The sequence below is a fragment of the Muscardinus avellanarius genome (genome assembly GCF_963383645.1).
Source record: "Muscardinus avellanarius genome assembly, chromosome: 11".
Classification (NCBI taxonomy): domain Eukaryota; kingdom Metazoa; phylum Chordata; class Mammalia; order Rodentia; family Gliridae; genus Muscardinus; species Muscardinus avellanarius.
The window spans coordinates 64,747,723-64,762,241 of NC_137797.1; the positions used below are offsets into that span (position 1 = coordinate 64,747,723).

The window sequence follows — 14,519 nt, forward strand, 5'->3', positions numbered from 1 at the left end:
AGGAGGATTGCAGGTTCAAAGATAGCCTCAGCAACTTATGAGACTTTCCTCAACCTACTGAGACCCTATTTCAAAATAAAAATAAAATAGGGTTTGTGTTGTTGCTTAAGGATGTCACTGAGGGGACTCAGGACAGGAGGTTGAGCTCAGCATTCCCTTGGGTCCTTTGCAAATGCCGAGTCCAGATTCCTCATGGGCTCCGCGTGGGGAAGGGTTAGGCCAATGAAATGAACTGTGAGGTTGGATGGGGTGCCATCTCTTACCCGTTGAGACCAGTGATCAGGAAGTCCAGGTTGCCCAGGATCTTGGTGCAGTTGACAAACCCATCGATGTTGCTGGAGTCCACTGTCTGGAAGCGACTCCCGGATCCGGTCCCCTCACAGGCTGCAAACACAGGCACAGCTCAGGGGGGCCTGGGCAGCTCGGGAACCGTGGCATCTTCATAGGGCCTTACTTTCTCCTACTCACCTTTCGGGCACAGCCCTCCACAAGGCTCACACATCTTGAGCCCATTTTTATCTACTTCCATCTTGTCAGGAGGACAGGCCCTGACACAGGACGTCTGATCCACCACAAAGTTATCTGGGAAGAGGAGGGCGCCATTAGAGGCGAGGAACACAACCAGCCACCCACGGAAGCCCTTCCAGGTGCTTGCTGCCCCCCCCCCCCCCCCGCAATGGTTTGGCCCCACCCTCGCATCCTTAAATGCTGTGCTGTAGATTAGAAAGCCCTTTCGCTCTTTGCTCCAAGGGCCAGAGCTGCTAGGGGGAGAGGACGCTGAGGTCATTTATAACCATTTATCATCTAGGTAACTCATCTGTCACCCAGCTTGATCCTTTGTTTATTTGTGTTTTGGTGCTGGGGATGGAATCCAGGAGCATTCTACCTCTGAACTACACCCCCAGACCTATTTTTTATTTTTTATTTTGAAACAGTGTCTCACTGAGTTGCAGAGGGTGTTACTAAGTATCTAAGGCTGTCCTCAAACCTCTATCCTATTACAAGCATGTTCCACCAGGCTGGGCTTCCATTTTTTATTCTTTATTTTGAAACAGGGTCTCACTAAGTTGCAGAGGGCCTCACTAAGTGCCTGAAGCTGACCGGGAACCTGGATTCTCCTGTCTCAGCCTCCCAAGTCCTGGGATTATGGGCATGCACCACCCCGCCTAGCTCAACTTGATCCTTTTTGACTCCCCACTTACGGGGACAGCTGGCTACACAAACTCCTCCATACTGGTACTTGGTGTGGGGATTGGGTTCCAGCTGGAAAGTTAGCTTGTTGTACACGAGAGGCTGTGGACACCGGGGCACACAGGCTCCACTGTCATTGAAGTGTCGGCAGGCCTGGGAACACAGGAGACTCCTAAAACCCACAATCCATTGTGCCCCCTCCTTTCTCCCCAAAGGCCACACCCCCATTCCAGAACCCAGGCACACGGAAGGGGTACACACAAAGCAGTCGGTGTCCTGAGGGCCGGCGCAGCCCCCTGCACACTCGTCATGGCAGCACTGGTTGGGGTTGGGCCCGAAGCAGTGACCATTACACTGAGGGGCACAGATGGTCTTGGTCACTATGGGAGGAGAGAAAGCATGGCTGTCAGGACTCTTGGGACTGAGTTCTGAGGCCACTGCTCATCCCTACCTCATGATTGGCCCAGGATGGGGTAGGCAGGGCTTTGGGAGTGTCTGAGCTTGAAGTTTTCAGAAGGAAATTCAAACCCACGTGTCTGGCAATCCTCTGGTCCAGGACCCCAACATCGTCCCTTGCAGACCTCATGACAGGGGGGACCTGGTTGGAAGGAAGGAAACAGCGGCTGTCAGAGCTAAGAAAGGCTGGCTCAGATCAACAGGGAATGATGTCAGCACCCAGGCACCTCAATCCTGGGAAGCAAGAGCCAGGGCAGTGTCCCTCCCTGCCCTTGGAGAGCAGGGCTGGGCTCTAGTGAACCTGTCAACAAGGGGCGGAGCCCCGCCTCCACACCACCCACTGGGCAGCTCAAGGGAAGGGACTGGGGCAAATGCCAAGCTCAGACCCCGCCCCAGCCAGGAAGTCAGTTCCTTCTGGGCAAACTGAACCCAGCAGGAACATGTGCCCAAGAATGAACAGGGAGCAAGACACCGGGTCAGGGTGGGTAGTAATTATGTGCACAGATCTGGCTCCCCTCATTAGCAGATTGTGTGTGTGTGTGTGTGTGTGTGTGTGTGTGTGTGTGTGTGTGGTGCTGGGGATTGAACCCTAGAGCATTCTACCTCTAAGCTGCACCCTCACCCCAATTTTTTATTCTTTATTTTTGGAAAAGGGTCTCACTAGCTGGGCATGGTGGCGCGCACTTGTAATCCCAGCATCTGGGAGGCTGAGACTGGAGTATTGTGGTTTGCAGACAGCTTCAGCTACTTAGTGAGGGCCTTTGCAACTCAGTGAGACTCAGTTTTAAAAATAAAAGAATAAAATATAGGGTGTAGCAAGAAAGAAAAAGGGTCTCACTAAGTTGCAGAGGCCTCACTAAACTGAGGCTGGCTGCAAACCCAGATCCTCAGCCTCCCAAGTACTGGGATTTTTTTTGTGTGTGTGGTACTGGGGTTCCTGGAAGCCCTTCTACCTCTGGGCTACACTCCCAGACCTATTTTATACTTTTTATTTGGAAACAGGGTCTCTTAAGCCAGCACGACTGGCTTTGAACCTGCACAATCCTCCTGTCTCTGCCTCCCAAGTGCAGGGATTACAAGTGTAAGCATGGGCCACCACACCCTGCAGTGCTTTATTCTTTACTTTTTGAAACAGAGTTTCACTGAGTTGCAAAGAGCCTCACTAAGTAGCTGAGGCTGGCTTCGAACCTGCACAATCCTCCTTTCTCAGCCTCCCAAATACTGGGATTACAAGCGTGCGCCACCATGCCCAGCCTTATTTTATTTTATTTTTTGGTACTGGGGATTGAACTCGGGGGCATTTTTACCTCCAAACTACATCCCCAGCCCTATTTTATTTTATTTTATGGTACTAGGGGTGGAACCCAGGGGCTTTTCTATCTCCAGGTTATACTCCCAGACCTCTTTTATACTTTATTTGGAAACAGAGTCTCAGTAGGTTGCTGAGAGCCTCGCTAAGTAGCTGAGGCTGGCTTCGAAGTTGTGCGATCCTCCTGTGTTAGCCTCCCAAGCGCTGGGATTACAAACATGTGCCATCATGTCCAGCTTCCTGTTTTATTTTTTTTAAGACTGGGTTTCGCTGAGTTGCTGAGATTACATGTGTACACCACACTGCCCAGCTGACTGGCAGATCTTTTAACCCTTTTCCTGATATACTGCTTCGCTGGCTTGGAATCCAGGGGACCAACCTGGTTCCTCTGGACAGGTTCTTGGTCTAGGGCCTGAGGTGACTGTTCAGTGGCAAGGTGGGTTAGGGTTAGGGATATAAGGAGGATGGGAAAGGAGCCACCTAGCATGGGGGACGGGGAGAAGTCCGGATCATGGCCACTCACAGCTCTTGCCGTTGTCTTTCACCACTATCTCAGCGTCTCGGTCCCTCACGATGTCCCTCCAGTCAATTGTGTCCATGTGACAAAGTTTATCATTCTTCTCAATGTAAACACCCCCTGACAGAATTTCTGAGATAGGGAAGAGAAATGACAGGTTAAGGGCTAAAACACAAGTCCTGTTTACTATCTCCCCTCCCACCAGTCCAGAAGGGCACGGGAGATTCAGGGGCTGGGGAACAAGGCAGAGACACCGCGCAGTTAGATCCCCACTGCAGGAAAAGCTTGCCTTCTAAGAGGAGGAGCCAGGCCAGAGAAACTCTGGTCCCTCAGACACCTGTCCTGATCCGGTTTAGCCAGTGGGGGGAAGGGAGGGGAAAGAGAGAGGACACCTCTGACTCAATGCCCCTCCCCCTCGGGCCTACCTCAGTGCTTTCCGACTGACTGGGACAGGGAGAGTAGAAGGTTGCCAGGTGTTCTTTGTGTTGTTGTTTTTGTGATACTGAGGATTAAACCCAGGTCTTTGTATTTTTTATTTTTGGTAGAACTGGGGCTTGAACACAGTGGCATTCTAACTCCCAGCTACACCCCAGCCCTGGTTTTTTGGTTTTTGTTTTTTGTTTTGGTGGTACTGGGGATGGAATCCAGAGGCCTTCTACCTCCAGGCTACACTCCCAGACCTATTTTATATTTTATTTGGAAACAGGGTCTCGCTAAGTTGCTGAGAGCCTAAGTAGCTGAGGCTGGCTTCGATCCCGCGCGATTCTCCTGTCTCAGCCTCCCAAGGGCAGGGATTAGGGTTAGGGATATAACGCGGCTGGGAAAGGAGTCATCTAGCATGGGGGACGGGGAGAAGTCTGGATCATGGCCACTCACAGCTCTAGCCGTTGTCCTTCACCACTATCTCAGCGTCTTGTCCCTCACTATGTGTACCACTACACCCGGCCCCAGCCCTGTTTTTTATTCTTTCTTTTGAAACAGGGTCTCCCTGAGTTACAAAGGGCCTAAGTAACTGAGGCTGTCTGCAAACTGCGATCCTGTCTCAGCCTCCCAAATGCTGGGGTTACAAGCATGCCCCACCATGCCTGGCCGTTTTCTGTTCTTTTTCTTTCTTTTTTTTTTCTTTTCTTTTTTTTTTTTTTTTTTTTTTGGTGGTACTGGGGCTCCTGGAAACCCTTCTACCTCCGGGCTTTACTCCCAGACCTATTTTTTATATTTTCTTTATTTGGAAACAGGGTCTCTTAAGCCAGCGAGGCTGGCTCCAAACCAGCGCAATCCTCTTGTCTCTGCCTCCCAAGCGCCTGGGCGTTTTCTGCTCTTTCTTTCTTTCTTTCTTTCTTTCTTTCTTTCTTTCTTTCTTTTTTTTTTGGTGGGTCTGGGGATGGAACCCAGGGGCATTTTTTGACCTCCAACCCACATCCCCTGCCCTATTTTTTTTTTTTTAATTCTTTATTTTGAAACAGGGTCTCACTAAGTAGCTGAGGCTGTCCTCGAATCGCGATCCTCCGGTCTCAGCCTCCCGAATGATGGGATTACTATTCTTTCTTTTGAAACAGGGTCTCACTAAGTTGCAGAGGTCCTCACTAAGTTGCAGAGGTCCTCACTAAGTAGCTGAGGCTGCTGCAAACCTGCAATCCTCCTGTCTCAGCCTCTCAAGTACTGGGATTACAACTGTGTGCCAAGAAACCCAGTTTATTTTTTATTTGAAAAAAAGGGTCTAAGTTGCTGAGGACCTTGCTAAATTGTAGAAGTTGACCTTAAACCCGTGATTCTCCTTGTCTCAGCCTCCCAAGTAATGGGATTCCATGTGTGTGCCACCATTCCCAGCTTGCCAGGTGGTACTTAACCCCTATATTCCTCCAGCTTGTGGGGGATTGGGGAGGAAGTAAAGGTAGGATTCCAGGGAAGGAGGGACATCAAGTCTACACTGTACACTGTAGGAGGAATGGGTGATAGACTCCAGTCCCACCACGACATGTGAATCCACTCCCCCTGCAGCAGATGCCCCCAGCTCCCCACTGGGGCCCTCTAAGGAGTGGTGGACCTTTCAATCGCAGTGGTCCAGGTGGTGAGCACCTTGGAAGGGGCACTTAGAGTGAGCGGTCTAATTCATCATCAAGGAGGTGCCTGTCAGCAGAATGGCCGAGGAAGGCCAGGAGGAAGGGCCGGGAACTGACCAGTGAGCTGAGTGAAGCGGAGCTGGCGCAGAGCGTGGCTGGAGTTGGTGTTATAGTTCAACATGACAAAGACGGCAAACTTCCCGTCGTAGACCTGGGTGCCCCGCACCACTCGGAGGTTGGGCAACGGTAACGTAGAGAACTCGTTCATGGCCACGAGGACGTAGCCCGTTACTTCTCGGATCCACTGTGAAGCAAATCATGTCAATAAGAGGGACAAAGGGCAAAAGTTCTCAGGCCCCTCTCCCTCCTTTAGGCAATAAGGATTCTTAACTCTTCCCTTTTACTTCTTCCTTCTTTCCTTCCCTCCTGTGCTGGGATCAAACCCAGGGCCTCATACATGTTAGGCATACTCTACCAGCGAGCCACACCCCCATCCTGGCATCCTAACTCATTGCCAAGTTGGCCTTGAACTCATCCTGCCTCAGCCCCCTGAGTAGCTGGGATTACAGGCCTGGCTCCTTCGCATCCTTCCTAATTCCTACTTAGGGGTAGGGAGTAGGCTGTGTCATACGACTGTCACTTCTGTGAGTGAAGATGAGCAGCAGAAATAATCAAGGAGCTCAAACGGTGCTGGCCGATTCTCTTCCCCATCTGTCCAGGTGCCTGTGGGTCCTCACGTGTCCCCACACTAGTCCCTGCTTACCCTGCACCCCAACTGACCACACCTACCCCGTCCCCTGCTCATGGCCAGTCAGGGTATGCCAATCATACCCTTGGCGACCATGATCAGATCACAGGTCACAGACTCAAGTCATTCTGCAGAAACACCCAGGTTTTTTTTTTTTTTTTTTTTTGCGGGTTTGGGGATGGAACCTAGAGGCATTTGACTTCCGAGCTACTCCCCCTGCCCAATGTTTTACTCTTTATTTTGAAACAGGGTCTCACTGAGTTGCAGAGGGCCTCACTAAGTAGCTGAGGCTGTCCGCGAACCACAATCCTCCGTTCTCAGCCTCCCAAATACTGGGATTACAAGCGTGCGCCACCATGCCCAGCCTGAAGCGCCCAGGTTTGAATTTTAGGAACTACTGAGTCTTGAGAAGGCTGAACTCAGCAGGAGGTGGTCCTACAGAAGGGAAGGAGTCTCCTTTGTGGAGAACTAGGGAGACCTGGTTGTGGGAGGGCCCGGGAGCTCTCACCTGCAGGAAGGTGAGGTCGGCATTGTGTCCCGTGAGCACAATCTCCAGGTTCCCCATCACCACCTCACACCTGTCGTAGAGCTTGTACAGCGTCTGGTACTGGTTCTCGGCATCCCCCGTCACACTCAGTCCATTCAGGGTCCCAGGACACACTGTTCAAAGTGGAGGGAGAGTGGCAGAGGGCTGGACACAGGTTTTCAGCCCTGTCTGCCATCCCCAAGCGCAACCCCTGGTTTCCCTCTTCTAGTAATGTTCCACAGGATCAGGAGGAGGCTTCCTCCAACCCTCTAGGTTAGTGCTCCCCTCACCAGCCCCTAATAGGCAGGTCAAAAGGCTTCCTTTTTCCATCAGGGGCCCCTGTATGTCTCTTTCAGGCACTACTTTGGGTACTAAAGGGTTAACCCAGAAGGAAGACCTCAGGGACTTTTTCCCTCCCTAGGAGAAAGAAGTTAGGCAAGGACCACAACTTTGATTACCCTCCTCTCCCCCTCGACCAGGCACTTACTTCTCTACCCCCATCCTGCCTCTTTCTAGGCCCTGGAAGAAATCTCTCTTTGGGGCTAGCACACAGCCCCTATTGTGTCTACTGAGGGTGGGATGGGGGCAGTGCCTGGGGCCACAGTGCAACCCACAATGAGGCAATTCTATCCAGGAGGAGGGGGCTGCCCCACCCTGGCCCAGACACCCCGTCCTCAGCAGCACCCCCCTTCACGGGAGAGCTTTGGGCTCAGACAAGTGACCTCACTGGAAGGGGGAGCTCGGGTGGTGGTGGTGGGGTCAATGGTAGCTTTGTCTTTAAAGCTGGAAGATAAGGAGCTGGCAGCCTCCCCCTTCCTAATCTCTGGCTTCCCTCCTCACTCCCTTCCCCTATCCCAAAGTGCTCCGTCTCCCTCAGCATCCTTTTCTAGCCTCAAAACAGAGAAGCCTAGAGGGACTCACAGCAGACCCCCACTCCTACACTCCTGCCCAATTTCATTGTCAGAAGAGATTTTTGTTTTGTTTTTGTTTTGGAGGGGAGCATTCTACTGAACCCCGGGAGCATTCTACCTCTAAACTTTACCCTCGGACCAGTTTTATTCTTTTATTTTAAAATGAGTCTTCACTAAGTTGCAGAAGGTCTCATTAAGTTGCTGAGACTGGCTGCAAACCTGTGAGCCTCCTGTCTCAGTCCTGAGATTACAAGCATGAGCCACCATGCCTGGCTTTTTATTTTTTATTTTTATTTTCAAACAGGATCTCACTAAGTTGCTGAGGCTTGCCTCAGACCTACAGATCCTCCTGTCTCATTCTCCCAAGTACTGAGATTTTAGGCGTGCACGGCCTCCCCCACACCCTAGCTACAAAAGATTCATTAAAAAGACTTCCAGCCCTGCAATCCTTGCCTGGTGCTAGCCCCTAGACAAGAGGGTGCCCGAGGCAGGGTGGGCTTTCACTCTCCTTTGTAAAGCTGGATGACGATGGCCATGGGAAGTCTTGGACCCTGAAGCCCTGGCTCCTTTCTCTGGCTCAGTGAAAAACCCATGGGGGTTGGGGAGTAATACCACCTGTTGCTAACACCCTTCCCTGAGGCAGTGACCGCTCAGCGGGAAGCTAATGCGGGAAGCTAATGCGGGGGAAGGAGGCCCCAACTCTCCAGCTAGTAACACCGTCTGACCACTTAGGGCAGATTTCTCAGGGTTCCCCTTCCTATCAGCCCCTATGAAGGGTCAGGGTCTGCTAGTCTCAGCAGAGAGGGGTAAACAGGCTAGGAGCTCCCAGAGAAGCCTGGGAGCTCCAGGGTCCCAGGGCTGAAAGGAAATAGACTAGGAAGGTTAGTCATTTCTGGAACAGCCCCACCCCAACCCCCTTCCTGGCAGGGCACCCCCTCTTCTAACCTAAGGTGCCAACCCTTCTCCCCAGATAAGGGAAGAGCCAAGATTTCTGCACAGGGAAGTGGTGTATGTGTGTATGTGTACTTATGCATGCGTTCATGCTAAGGGACACATACACAAACACAAACATGAACCTTGCTTTGGGCTGGCCCAGAAACCTATCTGGGTCTGCCCCTGGTATCCTTATCGGGAAGTGCTGCAGGTGACAACTGTCCCACCTGCCCTGCACTCCTGCAGACTTTGTGTCCGTGCTTGGAAGCCCACAGAGTTACAGGTTCCCTGCCACCTGGGGGTAAAGTCCGTATCTCACAAAGGGGGCAAAGGGCCTGGGCAGGGAAGGAGCAGAAGCAGAAACAACAACTCTGGGGAGGACCCAGGCTACCTGGGGAGGAGGGGAGGAGGAAGGGATCCTTAGAAAAATCCTCCTTGCATCCAGGAACCAGGCGCACCCGGTGGGTGGTGCAGAGGACCCTCCTTTGGTAGAGAGCACTGGGGGCGAGAGAGCAAGAACCTCCAGCCCCTCCTCAACCAGAGGTCTCCCCTCTCACATCCCCCCCACCCCCACCATGGCAGGGACAAAGGGGCTATAGAAGGCCTGAGACAGGGCCGGATGCCCAGAGGCTGCAGAATCCAGATAAAGGGTAGAGACCCAATCATGCCTGCCTCCAGCCTCTCTCAGGCAGGGTGGCTAGAATCTAGGACTCCTGAGTTCCTGGTTGAGGATTCCAGGGTTCTGGATGGGACACTTCCACTGGCCCCTCCCACTCCAGTCCCTAGACCACCCCCTTCCACCAGCTGGGAGTGTTCACATCTCAAGATCCCAGGGGCTAAATTTAGGCCCGGCAACTGTGGGGACAGCACAGGTGGTTTCTCCCACTCCCACCCTGGCAAAGGGGCCCTGGTTGTGCCAAACCCCAAGCTTAGAGCTGGGGGGAGGGGAGGAGGTCAACAGGACCCATTCCACCAATGGCCGCACCATTCAGGTGTCCAGGGCCCCTGAGACCCCCCCCCCAAGAGTGGTTGACTCAGATGGCAGAAGAGGGGGAGGAGGGCTTGGAGATGAGCAGGCTAAGACTGTGTCTGGAGTTAGACAATAAGCAGAGTGGAGGGAGCAGTGGCTGTTGGGCCTAGGAAGGACTTCCCAGGACAGGAGGCTCAGCAGGTGGGAGAGGTGCTCACTTGGCCCTCAGCTACCAGGCAGAAGGGACAAAGGAACAGAAATCAAGTCTGAATGTCCTTTCCCCTACAGGTCCTGGCCCAGGACTCTTGTATATATAGTAGATGCTCAATAAATATTAGTTGAGTTGACCCAGGTCTTGACAAAAGGAAGTTGATCAAGTTGGGCAGCAGCCAGCTTTATTTTGAAGGAAAGTTGGGCAGCCAGCCTCTCTTGGGCCTCTCACCCTGATGTCACCTGGACTTGGCCCTGCGGTTAATCTCAGCCCTCCCCGGGGCAGGCCCACTCACGGAAGAGGAGGCGCCATACCTGTTTTTCCAACACTAGAAAACAACAACCCCCTCCAACCCTCCCAGAGCTCCGCCCTGGCGGCAAAACAACGAAACTGGGGGGGAGCCGAAACCGGGGGTGGGTGAGGGTGGGGGCGCAGGAGATCCAGCTGAGACCTTCCCACCGCGATCCCCCTTCGCACCAGCCCCTAATGTTTACAGAAAGGAGGTCCCTGCTCCGCTCCCCGCCAGGCCGCTAAGTGTGAAGATACGGTTTCAGCATCAGCCCGATCGGGGAGACCCATTCAAGAGGGTCTGCGGCGTCCCAGGGGGAGGGAGTGGGGTCCAGGAAAGCCGACCCTGACCGCACCCCGCCGCGAGCCCGAGCCTGAAGGTCCCCTCCCAGGTGTTCGCAGCAGCCCGGGGGGGTCGCACCCGCAGCCCCGCGCGCCGGAGCCCCTGCGGCTGCGCCCAGGGTCTGCACGCCCCGGGGTCCGGCTCCCGGCGCCCGCGCGCCACTCACCTGCCTGCGAGCTGCCCACCTCGGAGCCCCGGGCCAGGCTGAGGAGGGCGCCCAGCACCTGCAGAGCCCCGGCGGCCCTCATGACTCCCGCGGGGGGCGGAGGGGGTGCAGCCGAGTCCGGCCCGGGAGCCCCGGGCTTAGGACATCGAGGCCGCGGCCGCCTGAGCCGCCAGCGGGCCGGTGGCGGAGGTCGCACCCTGCCACCCGGGCGGGCGCCGGAGTCCGGAGCGGGGCGGCCGGGGAGGCTGGTGTCTGCGGGCGGGAGGCGGGAGCTCGGGGCCGGGGCGAGTCGCGGCCGCGCCCCCTCGCGCGCGAGGCCGGCGCCGGGCTGCGGGAGCCGGGCTAGGCGGGCCGAGGAGGGGCCCCGCACATCCTCGGGGCGCCGCGCGCGGGCGGCGGAGGCGCGCGGGTGTGGACGGCTCCGCGAAGCCCGGCCCCCCGGAGGCTGGCCTCGCCCATCAGCCGGCTCGCCGACTCCCCTAGCCGGTCGGGTCACTTGAGGGATTTCCTCCGAGTGCACTTCTCTCCGGTGTGTGCGAGTGGGCGGGTGTCTTTTCGCTGCGCGCGCCGGCGGCCTCAGTTTCCCCGGGACGCACCCGCGCCGCCCCGAGCCCGAGCCGGAGGCCGCGTGAAATCGCACTGTCTCCGGCCGCTGCCTCCCCCAGACCCGGCGCCGGCCCGGCCTCTCGGGGGATTTGGTGAGGGGGCGGGGTGGCTTCCAGCCTGGGAACCGACCGCGGAGCCCGGCCGCCCCTCCTACCCCGGGCGGGGCTCCCGCACCTGTCGCGTCCCCTCTGCTGCCCCCCTCGGCCGCCTGGGAGAACAGCTGCCTCGGCCCCCACCCCACCCCGCGGCCCCAGCCCGCGCCCCCGGCGCCCAGGTGGGCTCCCGCCCTCGGCCGGCGCTCACGCCCCCCCGGGCGCCGTCCAGGACCAGGGCGCGCTGGAAAGGAAGAGGGGAGGGGGCCACCGAAGGCTGGAGTCCCCCGGACTCCGCGCGTCAGTCCCGCATCCCGTGCCCAGGCGGTCCCGCGCACCGAGGGTCTCGGCCCAAGCCGGGCTAGTTCTGGGACGAGTCCGGCTGGCGCCCCCTTGTGTTGCAGCCCGCGGCAGTGGAGCCCCGCCGGACCTTGCATTTCACTGCCTTACACTGGCATTCCAGATCTCACCCAGAGAGCCGAATTGTTTTCTCCAGAGACTTGGAAAACAGTTGAGCTTGGATGAAAAACTACCACCCCCACCCAAGCCAAGACTACCGGCTAAAATTCTTTATAAACGTGCTCTATATGATATGCAATCCAGAGGGTTCATTCTCTGCTGGAGTTTATGGACTCAGGCTCAGGAGGTTGGCCTCACCTGGACTTCTTGCGTAATAGGAATACTAGTAACCACCACCACAGCAAAACCATTAGCATACACACATACATACACCACTTAATTTGCGAAGCGTTTTCTTTTGGCTTGCAAAGCATTTTCTTAAACATAGTGTCTTAGCGAGGCATAGTGGTGCAAACCTGTAATCCCAATACTTGGGAGGCTGAGACAGGAGGATTAAAGGTTCCAGACCAGCTCCAGCAATTTACTGAGGGCTTTCTCAATTTAGTGAGACACTGTTTCTTTTTCTTTTCTTTTCCTTTCTCTTAAAAAAAAAACAAAACAAAAAAAACCAAAAACATTATTATGGTACTGGGAAAGGAACCCAGAGGCATTCTACCGCCAAGCTACACCTCCAGCCTTTTTTTTTTTTTTTTCCATACTGGGGGTGAAACCAGCGGCTTTCTATCTCAGAGCAACACCCCAAGCCCTATTTTTTATTCGTGTGTGTGTGTGTGTGTGTGTGTGTGTGTGTGGTACTGGGGTGGAACCCAGGGGCTTTTCTACCTTCGGGCTATACTCCCAGACCTATTTTATACTTTATTTGGAAACAGGGTTTCACTAATTTGCTGAGAGCCTCACTAAGTAGCTGAGGCTGGCTTCGAACCTGTGCAATCCTCCTGTCTCAGCCTCCCAAGTGCAGGGTTTACAAGCATGCGTCACCACAACCGGCTCTTTATACTTTAATTTGAAACAGGGTCTCACTGAGTTGCAAAGGGCCTCACTTAGTAGTAGCTGAGGCTGTCTGCAAATCAAATCGTAATTCTCTGGTCTCAGCCTCCCAAATGCTGGGATTATAAACATGCAACACCACGCCCTCCCATGTTTTATTCTTTATTTTGAAACAAGGTCTCATTAAGTTGCAGAAGCCTCACAAGTAGCTGAGGCTGTCTGCAAACCGTGATCCTCCTGCCTCCTCCTCCTAAGTACGGGGCTTAGGTTGCACCACCACATCCAGCTTCCATGGTATATTGTACCACAGTGTGTGTATGCATTCACCTCTTGATGGACATTAGGGTTGTTTCACCTTTTGGCTACTGTGAATAATGTCATATTGAACATTTTATACAAGTATTTGCTTGAGTTCCTGTTTTCGTTTTATATATACCACCACATCTGGCTTTTCTTTTCCTTCAAGGTTATTTTCAATCCCTAGTCCGGCCTAAAACAAAGTTCAGGGTGAGGGTGTAGTTCAAAAGTAGAATTCCCTTGGGTTCAATCACCCTGCCCCCCACAAAAAAGCAAGCAAATAAGTAAGGCCAGGTGTAGTGATCCATCCCTGTAATCCTAGTCTAGTACTTTTCCTTTTATTTATTTATTTCTTTTCTTTTTTTTTTTTTTTTTTTTTTTTGCAGTTTGGAAGGATGAAACCCAGAGGCATTTTACCTTCAAACTATGTATGCCCTCAACTTTATTTATTTATTTATTTTGGTGGTACTGGGGGTGGAACCCAGAGGCTTTCTACCTCCAGGCTATACTCCCAGACCTTTTTTTATATTCTGTTTGGAAACAGTGTCTCACTAAGTAGCTGAGTCTGGCTTCGAACCTGTGTGATCCTCCTGTCTCCGCCTCCCAAGCGCGGGGATTACAAGCGTGCGCCACCACGCCCGGCCTCAACCTTATTTTTTATTCTTTATTTTGAAACAGGGTCTCACTGAGTTGCAAAGGACCTCACTAAGTAGCTGAGGCTGTCCTCGAACCTCTGTCCTCTTGTCTTAGCTTCCCGAATGCTGGGATTACAAGCGTGCACCATCACGCCCACCTGGCTAGTATAGTACTTTGGAAGTTGAAACTGGAGGGTTGCAGGTTCAAGGTCAGCCTCAGCAATTTAGCAAGGCCCTTAGCAATTTAGTGAGATTGTGTTTCAAAATAAAATAGGGCTGAGAGTTGTCCGCCCTCTGGACAGCATGTCTTACCAAAGCATCTGACATATTTGGGATTTCTTGCTCAACAAGTTTTCTGCATGATGATATCAACAGAGAAGATCAATACGGAGATGTTCTGAGAGAAGACCAGTTAGTGCATTTCTTCAGATCTTGAGAAAGGACAGAAGAGTTAGCATAGCCCTGGGGCAAGACTTGTTTTCTCCAAGTGAATGTGGATGCTTCTGCTCTCTGCAGCTTACAGAAAAACAGCTTCCTACCCGGGCATGGTGGCGCACGCTTGTAATCCCAGTACTTGAGAGGCTGAGAGAGGAGGATTGCAGATTCACAGCCAGCCTCAGCTACTTAGTGAGTCCCTCTGCAACTTAGCCTGTTTCAAAATAAAGAATAAAAAATAAGGCTAGGGATATAGCTCAGAGGTCGAATGTCCCTGGGTTCCATCCCCAGTAACACACACACACACACACACACACACACACATACACACACACACACACACACGTTTCCTCCATCTAGGTTAGGTTCTTTGGCTAGTCTACAAATTAAATCAATGTAAGAAAAATTAACAGGAGGAAACCCATATTTTTTCATTTAGTACTACTGTTTTGGTATTGGGGATCAAACCCATGGGCAT

The 14,519-nt window shown here is 53.4% G+C and overlaps 1 protein-coding gene across 1 annotated transcript in view; it reads right to left on the reverse strand.

Moving 5' to 3' along the window:
• Nucleotides 1-10,711, reverse strand: part of ERBB3 (erb-b2 receptor tyrosine kinase 3) — a gene marked incomplete at both ends in the record, with an annotated part of 29,249 nt that extends 18,538 nt beyond the window's left edge. The window contains 9 exons of the mRNA XM_080706174.1: nucleotides 264-384; nucleotides 469-582; nucleotides 1,203-1,344; nucleotides 1,453-1,571; nucleotides 1,724-1,789; nucleotides 3,480-3,605; nucleotides 5,651-5,837; nucleotides 6,790-6,941; nucleotides 10,630-10,711. Coding sequence (XP_080562300.1) covers nucleotides 264-384; nucleotides 469-582; nucleotides 1,203-1,344; nucleotides 1,453-1,571; nucleotides 1,724-1,789; nucleotides 3,480-3,605; nucleotides 5,651-5,837; nucleotides 6,790-6,941; nucleotides 10,630-10,711 — 1,109 coding nt within the window. The remainder of the gene's footprint in view (nucleotides 1-263; nucleotides 385-468; nucleotides 583-1,202; nucleotides 1,345-1,452; nucleotides 1,572-1,723; nucleotides 1,790-3,479; nucleotides 3,606-5,650; nucleotides 5,838-6,789; nucleotides 6,942-10,629) is intronic.
• Between the last annotated feature and the right edge of the window lie 3,808 nt (nucleotides 10,712-14,519).